The 22,549-nt window shown below is 57.7% G+C and overlaps 1 protein-coding gene across 1 annotated transcript in view; it reads right to left on the reverse strand.

The window, feature by feature from the left end:
• AHNAK (AHNAK nucleoprotein) overlaps positions 1-12,340 on the reverse strand; it is a 30,873-nt gene extending 18,533 nt beyond the window's left edge. Inside the window, exons 1-4 of the mRNA XM_047070835.1 lie at positions 12,235-12,340; positions 1,598-1,700; positions 1,134-1,290; positions 574-761 (exon numbers count right to left, since the gene is read on the reverse strand). Coding sequence (XP_046926791.1) covers positions 574-761; positions 1,134-1,290 — 345 coding nt within the window. The 5' untranslated portion in view covers positions 1,598-1,700; positions 12,235-12,340. The remainder of the gene's footprint in view (positions 1-573; positions 762-1,133; positions 1,291-1,597; positions 1,701-12,234) is intronic.
• Positions 12,341-22,549: the final 10,209 nt, after the last annotated feature.

Below are 22,549 nucleotides of genomic sequence, written 5' to 3' on the forward strand. Positions count from 1 at the left end.
CTCACTGGCTTACTTAATCCTCTCGACTCACTGGCTTACTTCATCGGCAGGGGGAGTTCTCTCAGGGACCTCTCAAGAAAGCATTCGTTGAGACTCAGTGCGCTGGGGTTAACACGGTCACTTTGAGGACCCATTATGTGTTAAATAAAGAAGCCTGCAGAAGGAGCAAAGAAACGTCCCTCAGGCACTTTGCCGCCCAGCCTCTGACTCACAGACGAGTCCAGGCCTCTGGAAGTTGAAAACTGCTGCCTGTGAGGCACCTGTGAGGCTATTTCGAAGATTCTTACAAAACAGCTGACCTTCCTCCTGGCATCTAGGACCAGACAGCGTGAGTGGGTTCCCACGCTGTGGGGCTCTGAAGAGTCTGACGGAAGACTTTCAGGGCAACATCAGCCGCACACCAGACACAAACAGGAACACACAGACTGGCTCATCAGAGAACGCACAAGAGAGAAAGTAGGGAAAGTAACCACAAGAGAGGTCCGGCAGGCAGGCACAAGGCTCAGGAAGTGGCCAGCAGGTCGGCATGGCCAGGGGGAGCTCGGGGCGCAGAAAAGCCGCCGAGGCACTCACCAGAACCACCTCGGAGCTTCGGGAGCTGAAGACTTCGTGGGTCCAGGTCTGGCCAGGCTCAGGGGAGCGGTCGCCCTTGCGGTGAAGCTTCAGGCCCACGGTGTGGTGCCCCATGGTGTTCAGCAGCTGGGTCACCTCGCCTGATTGCAGGTTGTCAAAGTAGATGGTGGCACCCACAATCTGGTCCCCTGAGCAGGGAGGAGCGAGAAGCTGGTGAGACCCCCACCCAGGGTCTCAGGGAAACAGCACACAACCACCACGCACTGGGCCTTCGAACTGACTTAACGCATGTCCGACCACCATAATACACGTTGCACAGATGAAGAAACTGAGGCTTAGGGAGGCCAACTAATTTGTCCAAAGTGAGAGAGCTCGTGAGCAGTGGAGTGAGGACTAGGGACTACGTCTCCACCGCCCTACATCACCGCCTGCCCCAATGGGGGCAGAGGAGGGCAAGGCTCGGGTACCGACCATCCTGATGCCACTGGGACTGTGCCCTTCCGTCTGCCACCGTCCTCCACCCCACTCCAGCACCCAGCCCGCACCCTGAGGTGACTCACCCTCCTTGACCACCCCAGTGCGGGCCGCAGGGGAGTTCTGCATCACCTCCTGCACAAAGACGCCGTCGTCCCTCTGGGCAATGGTCAGCCCATGGGAGCCGCTGCCCTGCCAGTTGGGCAGCAACAGCTCCCGGGTCGTCTCCTCCTCCTTCTCCATCTGGGGTGAGGTAAGGAAATGGGGCTCAGGACAAGTGGGGGCTCAGGGGGTATGAGGAGATGAGAAAGCCAAAGATCTCTGGTGCTGTGAGCTCCCAGGGAGTGAAGCAGCGTCTCCGAGGGGCCCGTGTCCACTGTGGAATGTTCCCAAGGCACCGCAGAGGATACGGAAAGTGCACACTGGTGGCAACCGACTTCGGAGATAACCAGCCCCTCATCCCTTCCACCCAGGGCCCTGCCTCCCATGCCACACAGGGTCCCTCCCCTCCCCTGCCCATCCCCTCCATCACACCCTCCCTCCCGCGGACCTTTTGCAGGACTCAGTTCAGGAGCGGATGCCTTGCCAGGAGCCCGCCCCTCCTTCCTGTCTTCTCAGTCTCTCGTCGTCGTCGGGAATCTCGGTCACAGGGCCTAGGGAAAAGCGGACAAGGACACTCGCCCTCAACAACTGGCTTGCTCGGCACCCCGACCGTAAGAGATGGCGGAGTGTTCTGCTCTCTGGGCCAGACCAAAACCTCAACCTCCCCCACTGTCATCATTCCATTCCTACGTGACTCTCCAGCCTGGGATCACAGAGAGGGGGATTAGGGGAGGCCAGACTTAGCTATCAACCCTGGCTCTGCATCTTTCCCAGCTGTGTGTGTGACCCTGGCCAAGTCACTCAACTTCCCTGAACATCCATTTCCTCATCTGTGAAAATGGAGACGATATAGGATCTCCCGGAGGGCTGGAGGAGAGAGAGCGCGTGTGTGAAAAGTTCTGGTGCACACGAGCTCCACGATACACATCGTCCTCGGTGGGTTCTTTAGAACAGCTCCAGGAGGGAAATGTTACCGTCCCCATTTTATAGATGGAGAGACTGAGATTGCGGGGGGGAGAGGGGAGGGCAGTGGGCCCGGAGTCCACAGCGAGAGCACCACTCTGCTTGGGCTCTGAGTCCGCAACTCTCTCCCCTACACCGCATCGGGTCTGCAGCGGTCACCCCTTCTCGGGGCCTCCAGCACTGGGGGCCAGTGGCGGCCCTGAAAACAGGAACAGTGGTGCCCTCCTTCCCCTGTGACAGTGACACTGGCTCACCCCGTCTAACCCAGTCCTTAGGGCCAGGGGAACCCTCACCAGCTGGGAGTTCCAGGCACAGCAGCTGAGAAAAAAGAAGCTTCAAACCCCCTGGAGCCAGCCCACGCCCGAGAGGCCTGAATACAGCTAAGCCACCTCGGGGACACGGTGAGTCAGGGCTCATCTGGTTGCCCACACCGGGCCCTGAGCCAGGGCCCCACAGGTGCAGGCACTCAGGAGCAAAGATGCCCTCTGGCCACAGGATGAGCTGTCAGCTGCAGAGGTGCCCTGGGAAGACACGAGGCGGGCCTCTGGATACAGCCATGGCCCACAAGCCACCCGCACAGAATGGTGGTGGCAGCGTCACCCCGAAGCATGGTCTGTGAAACCAAGTTGGGGATGCTAAAAACCACTCAGAGCCTCACCCAAAGCCCCACCCTGAAGCTGTTTACATTCAGGAATTAGTCGACCAGTCGATAAATACACGCATACTGATAGCGTCTTGTAAGTGCAACACTGTACCAGACACGGCAGAGAAGACCAGCAAGGGACGGACAGCAGAGCCCCGCGCTCCACGCCACATTAGATCGTTACCTAACTTCCCTCGCAGCTCCTCGCCACGTTCACTGAATGCGCTCCGTGTGCCAGATGGGGAGATTTAAAAGACTCAGTTCCTGTCCCGGATATAAATTATGAGGCAAGGTGCTCTGGGTGTGACCCATTTAGCCTCAGAATGTTCCAGAAGGTTTAAGAGCCTTCTCGGGGATTGGGGGATGAAATATAAAAGGAAAGAAAGGGGCAAAGCGAACCTATGATTTGCCAGCTTTTTTTTTTAATATTTATTTTTGAGAGAGACAGAGACAGAGACAGAGTGTGAGTGGGGAAGGGGCAGAGAGAGAGGAAGAGACAGAATCTGAAGCAGGCTCCAGGCTCCGAGCTGTCAGCACAGAGCCCGACGCGGGGCTCAAACTCACGAACCGTGAGATCATGACCTGAGCCGAAGTCGGATGCCCGGCCGACTGAGCCACCCAGGCACCCCTTTACCAGCTTTCTTGAAAGTGTTAGAGTTTGCCTCTGAGGACGGGATTGTGTCTCTTGGAAACTCCTGGGCACTTAGCAGTTGTGGTGTCAGGCAGATCACAGCACGGGGGGCGGGGGGGGTAGACAGCCACAGAGACCCCAGTCCTCCACCCCCTGAACTCATACAGGCAGTATTTATGACACGGGTGCCGCCTAGGAGGCGAGCAGAGCCACTGACAGTGAGTGGCCTGTGGGCACAGGTGTGAGCTGGGGAATCACCATCCCTCCGGAGGAGCAGAAATGCCAAACAGAGGAGCCACCACAGGAAGTCACGCGGAACAGCGAAGCTGCAACTTAAAGGTGCCTTCGCCCAGCGGCCAGCCCCAGGAAGCCAGCCCTGCAGACAGGGAGCTAGGCAGGGCAGGGATGGAAAAGGCTTCCAGCCTGAGGGCTTCTCCGACCTCTGAAGCCACCAACCACCTTAGCACCCCGTTCTTCCTCCTCGAGCAGGGCCCCTTTTCTCTGCCCAGCATTCTGGTCCTGAGCCAGCAGCCAGCGAAGGGGGGGAACACGAGCCAGCTCACCCTCGCCCACGGCTCAGCCCCACCCTCCCTCCTTCCCCAGTGAGTCACTGGGGCCGCAACAGCTCCAGACATGCAAAGGGTCACGCCTAAAACCAGATAGACAAAGTGCTTCGTTGGCCAGACCCCTGGGTGACAGAGGGGCCGGGGCTCCAGTGGAGACAGGCCAGGTGTCCCCAGAAGCACAGCTCAGAGGCTCAGGAGGGACCGGCTAATGCACCTCAGGCCTGGCGGCTAATGAGGGGAGAGAGCCATCTCGAAGGTGAAGCCTCCACAGCCCGTGAGAACAGGAGCCGCTTGGACCCAGGGCTGTAGGCTGGCCCTGGCAGGGCACCCACTGACTATCCAGGCTCAGGGCTCTCCTTCTGGCACAGCCAGGACCAGCACCCTCCCCTCCCACCTGCCCTGGCCCATTCAGGTGGCTGAACATAGGGATGCTAGTGTGGGATTCGAGACCACGGTGGCAAGGGTCTGTTTTTGTTTTTTTTTGTTTTTAATTTTTTTTTTTCAACGTTTATTTATTTTTGGGACAGACAGAGACAGAGTATGAACGGGGGAGGGGCAGAGAGAGAGGGAGACACAGAATCAGAAACAGGCTCCGAGCCATCAGCCCAGAGCCCGACGCGGGGCTCGAACTCACGGACTGCGAGATCGTGACCTGGCTGAAGCCGGACGCTTAACCGACTGCGCCACCCAGGCGCCCCAAGCAAGGGTCTGTTTTTTACATTTGAGTCCCTGCTCCCAGTCTCTCCCACACCCCTGGAGCTTGTACCAAGCCCAGATAGATGGTCCCTTCTTTTCCCACACAAGTCAGGCAACGCCAGGCTTCCCCTGGGGCGCTGAGGGCCCTGCCCTGCGGTTACCCAAAGGAGGGTCTTTGGAACTTTGGGAAATTCTGCACATTCAGCAGAGATTCCTAAGTCTTTGGAGCTGGAAGACATCTGAAAGCCATGCTGTCAACAGGGTAGCTGTCTTAATTTAAATTATATTTAAATTAATTTAAATTAAGGGGCGCCTGGGTGGCCCAGTCAGTTAAGTGTCCAACTCTCACGGTTTGTGAGATCGAGCCCTGCATCAGATCCTGTGCTCACAGCTTGGGATTCTCTCTCTCTCTCTCTCTCTGCTCCTCCCCCACACTCTCTCTCCCTCTCTCTCTCCCTCAAAAATAAAAAAATAAACGTTGAAAAAATTAATTTGGGTGCCGGGGTGGCTCCGTCGGTTAAGAGTGAGACTTCGGCTCGGGTCATGATCCCGAGGTTTGTGGGTTCGAGCCCCGCATTGGGCTCTGTGCTGACAGCTCGGAGCCTGGAGCCTGCTTTCAGATTCTATGTCTCCCTCTCTCTCTGTCCCTCCCCTGCTCGTGCTCTCTCTCTCTCTCTCAAAATAAATTAACTTTAAAAACGTATTTTAACACTATATGCTAATTAATCTCAATGTAAATTTAAAAAGTAACATAAAAGTATTTTAATAAAATAAAATAATTAAACTAAATTAAAATTTTAGCTCATTGCTTGCAATAGTCACGTTTCAAGAGCTCAACAACCACACAAGGGTCACCACGTTAGACAGGGCAGATGTGGAACACTTCCGGCACCGCCGGAAGTCCTGTGGGACAGCACCGTCTGGTATTTACAGATGGGGAAGGCGAGGTCCAGAGAGGTGAGAACGGGAGAGTGTTGGGGCCCCAGGACCCCCCATCTGCCAGCTCCCTACCCCGAGGCCCACCTGACACTGGCTTACAGTATCCTTCGTGATGGGAGGGACTGAAGTGGAGACCCGCTAAGGCAGTGGACTGCTTGGAAGTCAGAGAGAGATAAGTCTGCTCCATCTGTAAGGCTGAGAGATCATATATCTAAGGCTGCAGGGACACACACACCATGACGCGGGCCAGAAGCAGCGAGAGAAGAACGAGGCTGTCCTGTCGACTCAAAACTGCAAGGAGGATGTGCAGCACCTCTGTGGATTGGGGACAAGACCCTGGTGGATCCAAGTAGCGGACTCCATGCCCAGGGCAGAGGGTCTCTGCAGGGGTGACATCCAGAGGAGTATCCTTCCCCCACTGCCCTTAGGGAACAGAGCCTCTTCCTCCCAAGAGCCAGCACGAAGTCAGCCGTGGGGGGTGGGGGGTGGGGGGGAGTCCAGCCTAATGGCTGCTACAGCCAAAAACAGCCTTGCCACCGGCGTCAATGTCAAGATGACAGGAACCATAAGACACACACTCCACAAGATAGGTCCATGGGCCCCGATGCCTCCATGCACCAAACCTGAAGACAAGATGCACACCGGAAGGAGCACAAGTTTGAGTATCTGTCCCCCAAAAGATGGACACCGGCGGTGGCGCTCCCACCCACTGTGGGGAGGACGCCAAGAGCAGTGGACCTTCAGGCCAGCCCAGCGGCATGCGCATTAGCGATCAGATGCACCATACACACAAGGCAGGGAGAGCCATTCCCCAAGCTACGAAGAACAGAACGAAATGACTCACACCCAAGGTAGAGACCTCTACCAGAGGGAAAGTCCCAAACACTGAAAATAGGATGAGGGGGTAGGATATGAGACGAAAAAAGAGACACACCCGGGGGGGGGGGGCGATCTATGCTCCTAAACACTAAGCAGCCAAGAGGAAGAAAAAGCTCCGCGTAGAGCGAAAACCCCCAACAGAGCAGGGGAAAGAGAATTCTGCAGAGCTCCTGGGGTGTGCCAGGTTCCGTGCTGTGGTTCCACGCCTGGGGTCTCATTTGATCCCAGTCACGGCCCTGTGTGATTAATAATTGTCCTGGTTTTAGAGACGCAGCAACAGGTCCCCAGAGGTAAGAAGACTGCCCCAAGGATAAGCTAGAGTTGAGATGCAAGCCTGGGTTTCTAGAACTCTGTGACTCCAAAGCAAACGGTCTTTAGCGAGGCGGAGGGATGGAGGGCACAAAAAAATACACACACAGGATGAGAAACCACAGAGAAAGATGCACGACAGAGATACACAGAAAACAGAGACCTGGGCTGGAGGAGGAGGGCCAGAGAGACGTCCCCAGGAAGATGGAGAGGCCTCTATGCACATCTAGAGGGATATGAGGTGCGAGGGGCATTACCCCCAAGAGAGGAAAGGACTGAGATTACTGGAGGGGACCCAAAGACCCAGGGAGCAGCGGGAGATTCGCCCAGAGAGCAGTGACACCTTCCAGGTGGCTTTCAAGGGCCAGAAGCATAGGAGGGAGGGCAAGAGGCCACCAGCCTCCTTTGCCCACACACCGGCCACCTCCTGGCCAACAGCTTGGGGACAGCAAACCCAGATGGGCAGAGACCCAGGCATCCTACAGCCCAGGATCTGAGGGGCCTTTTGGTTCCGGGGCTCGTTGAGGCCATGTCCCTACAAGTCAGCAATCCTGAGCTACACAGATCCAGCCCACCTGTAGACTCTCCCGGGCCCCAGCAAGCGAAGGCCAAGAGAATCGTCCCCTCTGGGGCTTGGGCAGCCTAAGACCCACTCTAGAGAAAGGCACCAGTAAGGCAAGGCAAATATTTCCACTCACTGGGAACAGACACAACAGGCAGACCCTCATCCCAGAGGCACAAGGACAAACAGGGGTGGCATCTCTTCCAGGGCCCAAGCCTCCAAATGAGCCTCCGTGTATGCAGTTGCCACGTATGGAGAGACATTCCGAGAAAAACGAGGGCACGCACACAGCGCGTGTGCACACAGACGCTCATCAGCCCTGTTCTCCACCCTTCGCAGCCCTGAGCGGGGCCACAACCCCTGCCTTCACCCTCTCCCCGCAGACACCTGGTCTGGGAAGCCCCATGCCCTGCCCATCATGGAGGGCACCTACACCTGTTACCCTGGTGCCCGGGAGTCTGTCTCCCTCTACGTGCCCATCTCCTTGCTCCCTTGCTCTCTGGGCCACTAGCCCAGCCCACGACTCCCACCAAGGAGGAAGTTCCTCCAACCTCATCACTCGAGCCCTCTCCTCCCTGTCAGCGCCTCACCACCATGGCGAGTTTTCTGCACCTCCACGTCCAGGGCATCCCCACTCCTACCCCACCAGCCAGCTGCCCACTGCCTTCCCCCATGACACCTTTCTCCACTTCTCCCCCGGCCATCGGCCATCGGCGCGCTGCTTCCTCCCACCCACCCCCCAACTCCTCAGCGAGCTCCAAGTTCTCACTTTCAGCGGGGAGGGAGATTCCCTCTTCCTCCCCTGACCCAGAGGGACTCTCCTTCTCCTTGTGACGGGCTTGGGGCCAGGAGCACATTATCCAGCCCAAGTGCCCGCACCTGGCCACACAGCCAGGAAAGAGAGAGCCTTTACCCAGGACCACTGGGACGAAGACACCAACTCCAAGGGTGGCACCCTCCACGGGGCAGGGGTGGTGAAGAACAGTCCGTCTCCCCCTGGGGGAAGGTTACAGCCGGGAGGGCGCAGAAACTCCCCGACCACAGGCGAGCTCTCCGCCCAGCGGTCAGGCCACGCTAGTGCAGGGGCGCAGGGCCAGGCCGGGCGGTTGGCTCTGCAGCCAAAGAGCCGCCCCCCATCCCAGCCAGGACACGAAGCCGGGATCAGCTCCAGGCACTTCCCCTTCCCCTAGAACCTCCGCTCTGGCCCCCAGGGACAGGGCAGGATGCCCCTCCCTGACCAGCCATGTGCAGTGCCTCGTCCGGCATCACTCAGCCTTACTCCCAGAGCTATCCTCACTCTCCCGAGGGCCTCTGGATGCAAACTCCAGGGCCCAGAACCTGTCCAGGATGGAGAAACTGACTCCAGCGCTTATCTGCAGCCCCTGCAGCCCCTATGAAACCTCCACTACCTGGGCAGAGTCCCACTGCTGTCCCCTGCCCTAAAAGTCCCACAGGCAAGCAAAGTGACACATCCAGGGCCACCATGCATAGCCAGAGGGCCATCTGCTCACAGGTAATAACACACACCTCCCCACTATGACATTAGTGGTCACCGGGACTCAAGGCCACAGTGAAACCTCCATGCTTGGGACGCAAGACCTCCAGCTACAACAGCCCAGCAGTCTCACAGGCGGGAAGTGAGGCCAGGGTGAGGAAGAGGGGCTCTCTCAAAACTCCTGTGTGCATACTCATTCCTGCTAAGCCCCACTGTGGCCCATCCATGCAGCCCCCACGCCAGGCATGGAGGAAAGCGACCTTGCTCCGGAAGGCCTGGGAGCCCAGCAGGGATGGGCAGAGACCAGGGACATGCCAGCTCCCCAGGGGGCCTGGATGAAGCCCATGGGGGACAAAGAAACAGCAAAAGGCCCTAGACACTGGCCCCCACCCGACTGAAACCAGCACATTCTAAACCCTCCCCAGCAGCCGCCTGCCTTCCTCTCCTCGCGTGCACAGGGCATGCACAGGCTTACCACCTCCAGGGAGAGAAACCTGGGGGCGCGGGGGCGGGGGGGGGGGGGGCGCAGGGAGAGTCAGCAGTGGGAGGGTTCCCATGAAGAGTAGGATTAGCTCTCCTGGTATGCCTCTGTCTGTCCCCAGGCGGTTCCCAAGTTCTGAGGAAGGTTAGTGACCACACCCCAGAGCCCCACACACCCCTCCGCCCCCACAGCTTTGCCCCAACCTCTCAAACCAGCTGCTCAGGATCTGGGTAGCATGCTCAACCAGGGCCTGCCAGCCAATTCCGAGCTGAGCCAAGGAATCCAGCCTGGCAATGCCTGGGCACCTCCACCCAGGGCCTCCTGTTCAGGTGATCCCGGAGACCCCCATACCATTCCCTGCCCTTGTCTGCTGCTGGCCTTCCCCCACCCCCTCCCGTCTCCACGAGTCTCCCATGGTTTACTCTCTCTTGTCCCACCCTGGGCCCTGGACCTGTAGCCTCAGGACCCTGAACCAAGTCCGGCTGGTACGAGTCCTCAGCTCTGTGGGGTTAGCTCTTCAAGGAACTGCCCAGACCAGGACCCTGAGCCATTGCTAAGGGCCTCCATGTCAGCAGCACTAAGCCCCGCACGACTTACGTGGCTCCCTATGTGTCCTTGTTCAATGACCAGTGTCTCTGCATATGATCTCCTAAGGACAAGACTTTACAGAGGGGCTTAGAACACCCCCTGATCCCCATTTCGAACCCTGCAGACCCTGTGTCCTCTGCTAGCCCAGTTTTCAAGATCCCAAGTCCTCTCCTACCCCGCCCCATCCCCACCTCCTTCCAACCACAGCTCACAGCTCAGAGCGAGGAGGTGCCCCCTAAGCCTGGGGTGCCCTTCTGCTCCCCACTCTGCACACTCTGCCTACCAACGGCTGGCCCAACCCATCAATCCCTTTGGGCCAAGTAGAAGGAAGCTTCCCCATTCAGCTTCGGAAAGGAAGTGAGGGCCACACCCAGCTCCAGGGATTTCCCTCCTGGGGGGCAGCGGAAGAGAGGAAAATGAAAGCGGACCCTGCTCCCCCAGTTTTGAGGCAGCATAGGTGTGGAGGCCTGAAAATGCCTTCCAAGGCATCTTCAATCTCTTCCTCTTTCCCGCCCCCCCACTCCCGCGCCTTCACCTGTCACTACAGCCCCACACTGTCACTATGCCTCACAACATCAACCCAGCCCCTACCAGTGCGGGGCAGTGCAAGGAAGGGCAGGTGAACCCTGTCATCGGAGGCTGGATTCTAAAGAAGGAACGGTTTCAAAACCAATTATTGGGAGCCCAGCGCTGTGCTGGGGACACAGAGGTAAATATCGTAGTCCTTCTTCCTCCAAAACGCCAGGTCATTCTCTAAGGACCCCACTGCCATGGGATGATCCCACCCTGCCTTTCCACAAATCCACTACACAGAGCAGGGCTCTCAGCGGCCACCGCGCAAACTCCCTCAGGGCACCTCACCACCACCCCTCTGCAGCCACACCCAGTGAAAGGCGAGAGCACACACACCACGCACACAATTCTCCGTGGCCACGTTGTGGGTGCAGGCGCCCAACTAGAGCCCTGAGTTGCCCCCTCTGCCCACTCGGCTCCCCTCCTACGCAAGGGGGGCACAGCCAGGCCTGCTCAGACCCCACGTGTCCCTCGCGGCCAGCTCCGCCCAGGGCTGCGCCCCCACATCCCCGGCCCTGGCACTGCAGGGGGCGCCCAGCCCAGCCAGGGGAGGGCCAGGCCCTCACACACTGCACACCCTCTCCCTGCATGGGAAAGCCTTACATAACACCGCTCTCCGAACACACCCTAAGCACTCAAGCCTTTCCAACTCCGTGGCAGGACCTCGTCCCCCAACCCTCTCTCCAAGAGCGCACCGCTGGAGTGGAGGGTCCAGAGAGCGCAGCGAAGCCCTCCTCCTACGCGGGGCCCCGCTCCTACCCCCATCTCCCACACACAGCCCCTTCCCCTCCTCCCCTTTGCCCCTCACCACTCCTCCCCGAGTTCTGGTTTGAATTAGTCAGCGGCTCCAACCACCACATTCCTCAGGCTGCTGGCGCCGAGCCAGGCGCTGGGGCGGGGGCCATCCCGCCCCGACGAGTTTGGGAGTGGGGTGGGGGAGAGCGCACCGCCCCCGAAGGGGAAGGGGCGGTCCCGAGGGCCGGGCCGCCACACCGCCCCCCCTCCCCGCCCACCCCAGTGCTGGAATCTCCCTAATTACGCCCCCCACCCCCACTCCCACCCTTCCCGCCGGGGGGCGCGCTGCAAACGTCCAGGCAGCGCCGCCCCGGAGGAAGCAGGGAGTCTTCTGGAGCCGGGAACGCGGAGCGGCCAGACTAGGGCGGGGCAGCTGGAGGGGGGCTGAGAAAGGGAGAGGCCGGTGGTACAGAACTGGGTGGGGCCGGGAGGACTCCGGACGCGAAGTTAGAGGCGGAGGTGTGGGGAGCGGGGAGGGACAGCGGAGGGGGCGCGGGAGCGCGGGGGCTCCGGGAGGGGCCAAGGGGCCGCGGCGGCGACCTCGGAAACTTCTCCAGTAAACACGGAATAGGAGCTACAGCAGTGCGCTGAGCCACCGCCCCAAAGAGAAGGAGGGGATGGGACAGGGGCCCCCGGACCAGGAACAGGGCTCCCTGCCGGGCAGTAGAACTAACAATCAGCCCTCGAGAGAAATAAGGACTGGAGCAAAGCGCGCTTCGGAGCGATTTTCCAACTTTGCCCAACTTGCGCCCCACCTCCGGAGGCAGAGTTCGGCTCCCAGGGCGCGGCGCGACGCGACGCGTCGCCTGCCCGCGCGACCCGGGGCTGCCTAGCTTGCTCCACGCCGTTTGAATCCTCGCAGCGCGCCTGGCCCAAGAGCGCGGCCCAAACCCTGCAGCCCACCTCCCCTCGCGCGTTCGCGGAGTCCTGTTCCCGCGGCGCCGCGGTGCGCCCCGTGCCCCTACCTGCGCGCTCAGCCCCAGGGCACAGCCATAGCCCGCGCGGGGCCCCAGGTCGCGGTGCTGCGGCTGCTGCAGGCGGCGAGCCCCGGTCGGGGCGGGTCCGGCAGGGCGGGCGGTGCAGTCCCCGCGGCGGAGCTGCTCCGAGTGGCCGGGCCCCCGCGCGCGGAGGCGGCTCTTGTAACTCCGGCTCCGGCGGGCGGGTCTGCCCCGAGCAGTGGGGAGAGGGCGGGGCCGGGCGGGGCCGGACTGGGGCTGGGACTGGCGAGCGGGGGCCGACCCTACAAGGACCCGGGAGCGGACTGCCGGGGTGGGGGTGGGGGGGGCCACTGGGGGTCGCAGGGACGTGGGGGCGCCGCACGTCCGAGGGGCTGCCTTACCCTGCCCCCATCTAGTGCCCCCGTCCCTGGCGCGTGCCTGGATCTACCCCCAACGTATGCAGTGTGTGGTCTCCGCGGCCAGAAACTCCTCGAAGCTCCCCAAGGCTCATCCTCCCAGCTAGAACCGCGAATCAGCTCATTTTGCGGGAGCGGCTGGGGGGCTTGGGTGATTCGGCCGCGACCTCCAGCCTGGCGCGGACCTTTTGAGTTTTCTCTCAACCCAGGAACCTACACTTCAAATTCCAGGCCCCTGTCTCCTCCTCACTTAGTTCCTGAGCTCCAGGCAGCCGCGCCCATTTCTCGCCTCGCCCCTTTCGGAGGGCCCCCAGCCCCTCCCCCCACAAAGCCGGTCTGAAGACGCTGGCCCCACCCCTGGAGTTAGGGTGCCCACGTGGAGTCACCAGGGCCCCACGCACCACGGTGCTGCTCCGGCCGCTGCAGCGACATGGGAGTCAGGCCGGCAGCCTCCCCACCCCCCCCCCCCTTCTGCAGACTCCTTGCAGGCCGGAGCGCCCGCCTTTCTACCTACCATTTCTTATCCGAGTCCCTCCCCCACCTCCCCACTTGGAAGGACGCTGTTTCCAGATTTACTGCGATTTCCCACAGCCACTTCTAACTCCATGAGATTTTATTAACCGCTTAATGATGGGGTGCAGGGGGGCCTTCTGGCGCTACGCAGTCCCTTTCCACCTCCCATTCTCTTCTCCCCCGACGACTCCTCTTATCCTTCCTCCTAGGCGGCCACCCACTACCCGCATCGAGGAAGCTTTCCTTCCTTCCCGAATGCTGAGGAAGGGAGACCCCAGGCTGGGGGGTCCAGGAGAAGACCTGGCTCCAGGCAGGAGCTCCCTCCTCGCTGCAAGATCATGAGTGGGCTAGGGCTGAGACCTGCGGTCCTGTCCTCTGAAATGGCAAACATGTTTACAGGCTAAAAATACCCAGCAGCCAACTCTGCTGCCAGCCCTGGGGGCTGTGTCCCAGGTCCAGTTACCAGCACAGGGTACAGGCCGTGGGGGAGGGAAGACATAGCAAAGGAGCCATAGCTGTGCAGACTCATACAATGGACACGGAAAGGTGGAGACACATGTGTAGACATTCAGACAGGCATCGACATGCAAAGACAGACAGACAAAGCAGAGACTGGGGCACTAGCATTCTCTCTATGTCTCTGTCTCTATGTCTACTGTCTCTAACTTGCTTGTGTGTGCAAGAACGTTCTCTCTCTCTCTCTCTCTCTCTCTCTCTCTCACTCACACACACACACACACATACACACACGTAGATACGGACTCAAACCCATGGCAGAGGCAGTCCCACCACACACATCACAAACACAGCCATAGACCCAGGATTTCTAAAGAAGCACCCTCTCCATTTTGTTCTGTACACCTTCCCTAGAACCTGCCTTATTTAAATGTTTGTTTATTCTTGAGAGAGTGTGAGCGGGGGAAGGGCAGAGAGAGGGGGCAGAGGATCAGAATCCGGCTCTGCGCTGACAGCCTCGAGCCCTATGAATGGGGCTGTCGAACTCACAAACCCTGAGATCATGACCTGAGCCAAAGAGCAGGGACCGAGGCTCAACCGACTGCCCCCCCAACCTGCCTTATTAAAAAACCGGTGCCTGGGTGGCTCAGTTGGTAAGCATCGGACTTCAGTTCAGATCATGATGTCACGATTTGTGAGTTTGAGCCCCGAATCCTGCATCAGGCTCTGTGCTGACAGCTCAAAGCCTGGAGCCTGCTTTGGATTCTGTGTCTCCCTCTCTCTCTGCCCCATCCCTATTCATGCTCTGTGTCTTAAAAAATAAATAAGGGGCGCCTGGGTGGCTCAGTCGGTTAAGCGGCCGACTTCAGCTCAGGTCATGATCTCGCAGTCCGTGAGCTCGAGCCCCGCGTCGGGCTCTGTGCTGACAGCTCAGAGCCTGGAGCCTGTTTCAGATTCTGTGTCTCCCTCTCTCTGACCCTCCCCCGTTCATGCTCTGTCTCTCTCTGTCTCAAAAATAAATAAACGTTAAAAAAAAATTAAAAAAAATAAATAAATAAAACATTAAAAAAAATTTTTTTAAGTTTATATATATATATATATATATATACACACACACACACACACACACATACATATGTATATATGTATACAAACTTTTCAACTTTGGGATGCTTTTAAAACACAAAAACCAAGAGCTATATATTTCCCTTACCAATGGCTTTTAATTCATATTTCATTTTCAGAAACATCTATTCGGCTTTTCAAAAATGGACCAAGAATACAGATAAAGTGGCCCGTAACGCTCCAAGTCAGACAATCCTTGTTGACATTTTTTAAATAAAATCAATGCCTCCATCTGGTGAAGAATGTAAACAATACAGAAAGGTAGGACAATAAAAAGTAAACATCTCCTTCCTCCCCTCCTCAGGCCCTCTCCCCAAAAGTAACCACTGCTAACAGTGTACCAAAGGATATCTAACTTTATGAAATGAATCATCTGGTTCCTTGAAAGTGCAAGTTTTCCCAGGACATATTTTTTTAAAAAAATGTTAATGTTTATTTTTGAGAGAGAGAGACAGAGCGTGAGTGGGGGAGGGGCAGAGAGAGAGGGAGACACAGAATCAGAAACAGGCTCCAGGCTCTGAGCTGTCAGCACAGAGCCCATCGCTGGGCTCAACCTCACAGACTGTGAGATCATGACCCAGTCGAAGTCGGACGCCCAACCCGCCAACCGACTGAGCCATCCAAGCGCCCCTTCCCAAGACATATTTAAATGGGAGTGGGTTTACCTAGGTTTTCAGAAGGATAGCTCGGATGATTTGCCACAAAGACACAGGGGATCTGCAGAAGGGCTCTGGGAGTTTGGAGGGAGGGGCTGGAGCAGGAAAGGAACAGTGGGGGAAGGGTGCGGGTGTTGTGCCCTCACTGCAGCCTGGGCTCCTCCGTCAGCCCCCCAGGAGTGAAAGAGCAGAGGCTAGTGTCCTGGGCTCCAGGCCAACTTATCTGCTGCACTGTTTGTTCTGGCCACCCTCTTGGTCAACAGAGAAGAAGGCAGGAGGGGCTGGGTTTGGAGCAGCTATAGAGCAGGGGTTACTGTCCAGGTACTTCATTCAGAGGTAAGAGTGTCAAGATCCCTGGTGGGGGATGGTCCTGGGGACTGGCTGTTGCCCCACTCCAAGCAGGAGTGTAGAGAATGGGGTAACCCAGACCCTTGCCCCGTACAAAGCCACGATCGTGCCTGCTGGAGCTGGGATTTCCTAGGCCAGCTTCCACAGCGCAGGGGAAGGGAAACACATTCAACAATTTTCAATGATGTGATTGGAGACACACACACTCTTTTGGAAATTTCTGCCAACCCTTCTCCTTCTGCCCACGGCTGTGGCTCTCCCCCCCCCCCGCCCCCCCAAAGCTACTCTAATGGTGATTGTGTCTAATGCCACAGCAGGCACTATCATGTGTTAGCTCTTTTAATCCTCACATGCTCTGGGAGGAGTGGTCTGAGAGGGTTAGTGATTTACCTAAAGGCACAAAACCCTCAGAAGCAGGGGTCAAAACTCCCACTGGCATCTAAGCTCCATGAGGGCAGGGAATTTTTTGTTCTTTGCTGTCTGTCCTGCGCCTAGAGCCGAGGCTGGCATGTAACAATCAATGAAGAACACTGTGTGGCATGAATGAGTGAATGAAGGAATGAATGAATGAACCAACTACAGGTACAACTGGCCCCACAGCCCTTGTTCTTTTCACAACAGCATCCTGAACCCCACACTTCCCTTCAAGGTCAACCTCCAGGGAGCAATCACTCCACTTACAGACCTCACGTGCAGCTACACAAAGCTACACAAACAGTTATTGTGCTTCCAACACAAGGCCAGGGGCCCACGGGGGGGGGGGGGGCGGTGCAGGGAATGGAGAACTTGACAGGATGCAATCCCTGCCCTCAAGGTGCCCTGTCCTGAAGGAACTGTATTCTGAGTCCCCTGCAGGTCCTATGCTTTGGGAAAATCGGACATGATCTTTTCGGCCAGGTCTTTTACACGGATACCTCACCCCCCCCCACCCGCACACAGATACACACACTATTTCTTTAGTGATAAGGATTCCTGCGGTGTCAACTTTGCAAAGAAAACCTGTATCTTGGGGCGCCTGGGGGGCTCAGTCGGTTAAGCGTCCGACTTCGACTCAGGTCACGATCTCGCAGTCCGTGAGTTTGAGACCCGCGTCGGGCTCTGGGCTGATGGCTCGGAGCCTGGAGCCTGCTTCCGATTCTGTGTCTCCCTCTCTCTCTGCCCCTCCCCCGTTCATGCTCTGTCTCTCTCTCAAAAAAAAAAAAAAGAAAACCTGTATCTTCGGGGAGGCTTCAGATTCGTCTGTCAAATTAAGGGCTACCCAGGGATCAGGGAGGACTTGAGCCCTCCCGCTGGCACTCCCATTATCTTTCAGCGGCATCCCACACCACAGTCCTGCAGATTCACTGGCAGAGCTAGGTGAGTTCTAGGACTCGTCATCACTGGGATACCCCAGCTTCCCCAGAAGTTTTGCTCCCTCCCCGCAGGGGGTTCCCTGATGTGTACACACAGTGTGTGTGATGAACCTTGGGCTCCTCGGTTGCCAGGCGACGTGCCTCTGTTTTGTTCCTATTATGCCCATTTCCATAGCAACCACAAAGGGAGCTCTGTGGGCAGGCCCCTGGCCAGGGGATTCCCCTTCCCCTCCCTCCTCACCACAGTCCCCTTCTCTAAAATCAGTGTATTACAGGGAAGACAAGACGCCGACTGCTCAAAAAGTAATCATGGCTTTTAAACTGTGATCCCAGAAAGGAAGTGAAGTGTGCAATCTGTTTGCAGTCTCTTTGAAAGCAGACTCCCTGCCCCTCCCATGAGGGCCCTCTGGCGTGTCAGCCTTAGAAGCAGAGAAATGACTGTTACCCCTCCTTTGAGCCATCTGGGATCTCCCAGACCCCACCTCCACCCCATACACACACACCCGGAGCTTAGCATCTCTGCCAAACATCAGGCCCTTCCCTGTTCCCTTTTCACTGCTTCCCAATCTGTCTTCCCCAGAGAACAGCAGACCTAGTGGGTGATTCTGGGATCCACACATTAGGTGCTCAGCAATCGTCAAACCCCAAACTCCTCACCCGCACTCAAAATCTGAAGTCGAGTATTCCGGCTCCGTTCAAATCCCAGCCTGTATTTAAACCCCGGACTTCAAATAAGGAGTTCCTGAATCACTCAGATCAGACAGCCGGGATACCGGAAACCCGCCCATTACACTCGGTCCTAATTGAAATCTTCAGGCCAAAGCAGAACCCAAGTTAAAGCTGATTAGAGAACAAGAGACGACAGGCAGGGCTCTGAGTGCAGACTCTGGGAGGAAAGAAGGCACAGAAAGACCGTCCAGGCAAGAGAAAGGGGACGAAGTGAGCAGGGCGAGTGGGACAGGTGGACATACCTGTCACTGCCTGATTCCAAGCACAGTCAGAGACAGCCTAGAGGCCGGGGGAGGTGTGGGTGTGCAGATGCGGGGAGAGCAAGAAGATATAGGAAATGTGGAGCCGAGATTAACGAAAACAGTGGCAAAGCATGATTGCATAGGCTGCAAAGGAGGGAGGTTGGAGGGGGGAGGAAAGGGGAGCTCAGAACTGAGCTGGGGACCCGGCAGTCTGACTGTAAGTAAACAGGAGCCCAGGGAGGGAGCTGGAATGAGCAGCCGACGCCCCAGCCAGCTCCCCTCCCCAGCAGGGAGCGGGGAGCGGGGAGGGAGGGGAACACCAGGCTCCTCTCCCCTTTTTTGGAATCTGCCTTTCCGCCACGCTTTCCAACTTCCAACTTCCTCTGCCTTTCCCCCAGTTTGGGGGGTTGTGGGGGGGGGCCGGGGGAAGAGACCAGCCTGGGTTTCCCTCCCTCTTCTACTTACACTTCCCAAGTCCAGTTGAAGGAGATCAGGCTAAGCCGTGAAGGAAAGGCCTAGGCTGCCCAGAGCCTGAGTCACCACATAGTTGAGGTTCCTGTCACTCGAAGTCCCGCCTCTGCTACACCCTGTGCCCTCTGCCCGCCCCAGGACTTGGAGCACCGGGGTTGACCTGCCCTGGGACTTGCTCCACTTCTGTGCTTCTCACTCAGCCAGGGCTGCTGGTGGCTTCGGGGATACCACCTTCTCTCTGCCTCCCAAACCGAGAGTGCATCCTTCTCTCCCTGCAGCTTTGGGGGGAGGCGCCCTCCTGCTCTTAGGAGCAAAAGTGACTCAGTGAGTGGCTTCGAGAACTGTGGAAAGGCTAGCATGCCCCCTTGATAAGTCACTTCCCTCTCTGGGCTCATTTCCTCCTGGGTGAAATAAAGGGATGACTTGATGTGGTCTCCCCGGCAATCCCAATCCCGAATAAGGTACATTCTGGACGTCTGAGTCAAAGAGATAGAGTGTAAGCATTGAGGAGGCTGGGAGAAAGGGGTATGTTTGCTAACCCCCGTCCTAACCGGAGTGGGTGGCATGAGGCACAGGCACCACCACCATAGGGCAGCCAACACCCTAGGTGACTGGGTGATTCAGGCCCCACATAGAGGCGGACTGGCAGGAAAGCACCCCGTGGCTTCCCTGTGACTCAGGGGAAATGCAGAGCTCCCTGAAGAATGACTGCCCAGGGTCCCGCTATAACCAACTCATCTCCCTTACACCTAGAAAGTTTCCGGTTGCACTGCAGGTCCCACTGCCTTTGATGGGCGCCCTAAGCTCATCATACTGCCTCCCTGGCCTACTCTACCCCTCCTACCTGGCCTTGGCAACCCCTCTTCCCTCGGCCTTCAACCCCATAGCCCTCCGGGCCCTGCCAGGTCCCCTCATTTACCCTTTGGCTCTGCCCATCCTCACTATCCACCCCCATCCCAGTGGAGCCAGCCAGATGATTGCAAAAGGGCTGAGCCAGCGGGAGAGGCCCTCACATGACAGCTGTTCCTGCTGCGGAGGGGAGGGGGCAGCTGGAAGTAGAGGGAAGCACATTCCATGGGATATCCGATCAGAAATAGCCCCAAACCCTGACCATCCAGCCCCTGTTCTGCACATGGCCAGCCCATTGTGTAAACAAGGTAAGGTCAGTAGGCTTTCTTTGTAATCCTGAGGATATCAGGAAAACAGGGGGCAGGGGGAGGTTCCCAAAGGGGAGGGGGCCACAAGAATGAAAAGAGCCAAGGAACATCTAGAGATCCAGGGTCACCAAGGGCACTTTGGCCATTTCAGCAGGTCCCACCTGCCCATGGCGTTCTCTCTCTTATGAGACGTTCAGTGCTAGGGTCCGGCAGCTGCCATTACCACCATTCCACCCATCCCTTGGGTGCTGAAGCACTGGGACACCCCAGTCATTCCACTGGAGTAAAACAACAGCCTCCTCCGGGAGCCATGCCAGCCTGATTAGAGCAAACAGACAGGAGCAGGTGGCAGTTTCTCTAACCTTTCAGGAGTGCCTATATTTCAGCTCCCCGGCATTAGGGGAGGCAGAGAGGAGAGGGTGAGGACCCCAGAATTGCGCTCAAACATACAGAGGACCAGGCTAAGCTGGGGAAGTTACCCTGCACTGTAGGTACAGCTTGGTGGGGAGAGGCAGGGAAGCCAGAGTCACCCAGGAAAACCCATTTGATTGTGTGGAGGGAAAGTTCTGGGTTCTGGGGACAAAGAGTGCTGGTTGCCATGAAAACCACAGTATTAATTTCAGAAATGACTGGGTGGAGCCTCCGAAACACTTTATTCCTCTCCCTTCAACATTCTAGACCCTTCCCCCACCTTTCAAAAGGGGAAGTGGCACACTGGGGCATGTGGGCAGCTGGTGGGATGGGCCTGACCCAGTGTGCCGAGCAGCTGTCCAGCTCCAGCTCAAACAGGACATGAAAAAAAAGAAGACAATCTAGGTCTTTCTTGGAAGAACTTTAAAGGCTTTCGACTTTTTAATAAGTGACTTAAGCAGAAGCGCCAACAAAGCTAAAATAAATAGCTGCTTATGACCAGTATCTACCAGTTTACATACAGGCGTTCCCATTCACACTCGGGGCTCCGGCAAGATTTCATCTGCAGCAAGGGCGGGGATAGAGCTAGAGAATATCATGCTGAGCGAAATAAGCCAGTCGGAGACAGACACATAGCATACGATTTCACTCCTATGTGGCCTTTAAGAAACAAAACAAACGAGCAAACAGAAAAGAGAGAGCGATAAACCAAGAAACAGACTTCGCTACAGAGAACCAACGGATGGTCACCAGAGGAGTGGAGGGTGGGGGGTTGGGTTGACACGGGGTTTGGGGACTAAGGAGCGCCCTCGTCTGATGAGCACCCCGCGATGATGTATGGAAGTGGTGAATCACTACACTGTGCACCTGAAACGAATGGGACACTGTATGTCAACGATACTGGAATTCAAGTGAAAGAAAAGATTTCGTCTGCGGTCAACTGCACCCTTGAGCCCCGACGACCCCTCTCTAGTTTCTCCACCTCCCTTTAGGGATGCTCTAAGGTTTTGCCCAGTAGGTGGATAAAACAGCTTCCTCGGTCCATCTTACCCTAGTTCTCCAGGAACACGCCCTGTTCTCAGCCCCGACCCACTCGCAACACCCCCTTCCCTTTCCTGCCCGGGACCTCGGCCCCCGCCGGCAGGCGCCGCACGGTGGGCGCCGGGATGCCAGTTCTAGGTGGTGCGCGGGTGGCGCGGGCCTGCCCCGCGTGTCAGGAAGAGGGCCCGGCAGAGACGTCCCCCCTGGCGCGCAGGCGCTCACGGGGCCGCCTCGGCGAGCCGGGCGGGGCCGGGAAGAGCGGAGGAGCCGGGCCGAACTCCAGCCAGCGCGGGGCCCTGGCCTGGATCGGGGAGGGAGGGCGAGAGTCCCGAGCCCGGGGAGCCCGGGGCTGTGCGGTGACTCAGGCCTCCCCGGGGCAGGGCGGGACCCGACCAACTCCAGATGGACCTCCCCTCTTTCCCGCCCCACATCTGCCGCTAGAAACTCCTGCTGTTAACCTCTTTCTTGCCCACCCCGGCGGGAAGGGGCCCTTCAGTTTCATCCCGCTTTGGAGGCCAACAGCGAGAGCCACCGAGGCCTCCGACACCCTCCCCTCGAGCTGCCCACCCCACCTCTGCTTGTGGGTACTGGCCCTCCCCCAAGCGCAGGCCCGGCCTCATCCAACAACCTGGCCGCCCTTCTCTGCACCAAACCGCCAGTTTGGGGCACAGGAGGCAGGACGTGAGGATGAGTCACGCTTCCTGCAGTCGGAGAGAGGCTGGGTCCACCAGACCCACCCAGTCCACATGGGGTGCCAGGCCTGCGGCAGCCCGCGCCCTAGCCCACCCTGCAGAACCCCCCCTTTTCCACAGCGAGGCCCCACTCCTGGGCCTCTTCTAAGTATTCAGCTCCTGGGAAGACAGGATACCGAGGCCCCACTCCTGGGCCTCTTCTGAGTAAATATTCAGCTCCCGGGAAGACTGGGGATACCGGGAAGCAGGGGAAGATGACACAAGTGAAGGCGCAGGAAGGTGTGGCGTGGAGGGAGTCTGACAGGTTCGGCAAGGCCCCAGCACCCAGCGCAGGGCCCAGCCCCACCAGCAACTAGCACTTTTAGATCCTAACCAAGAGCAGCCCGGGAATGCTCGGAAGCAAGACAGGTGGCAAGTTTGGATCCGACTCAAGATGATCTGCCAGGGAGCGAACTTGAGCAAGAACCGACCCATCCTCACCCAGCTGGATTCCAAACCACAGCCCTGCTTGGCCCATTCTTCCCAGAACCCCCACTGGAGTCCAGGTCCCCAGCTAGATTACAGCCTTACCCTTTCCCAAGCTACCAGACCCTGTCTGTACCTGGAAAGATCACCTTCTTCCTCTCCCAACCTAAGCCCTTCTTTCTCCCACTAAGAAGGTGGGAGAAAAACAACAAAAAAAACCCATAAAACCATAAACTAGAGACCAAAGGTTGAGTGGCGACTGTTTCTT

Source organism: Lynx rufus, unplaced genomic scaffold (assembly GCF_022079265.1).
Source record: "Lynx rufus isolate CCGP_SWC_20201006 ecotype Redwood Valley unplaced genomic scaffold, mLynRuf1.p SCAF_9, whole genome shotgun sequence".
Taxonomy (NCBI): Eukaryota; Metazoa; Chordata; class Mammalia; order Carnivora; family Felidae; genus Lynx; species Lynx rufus.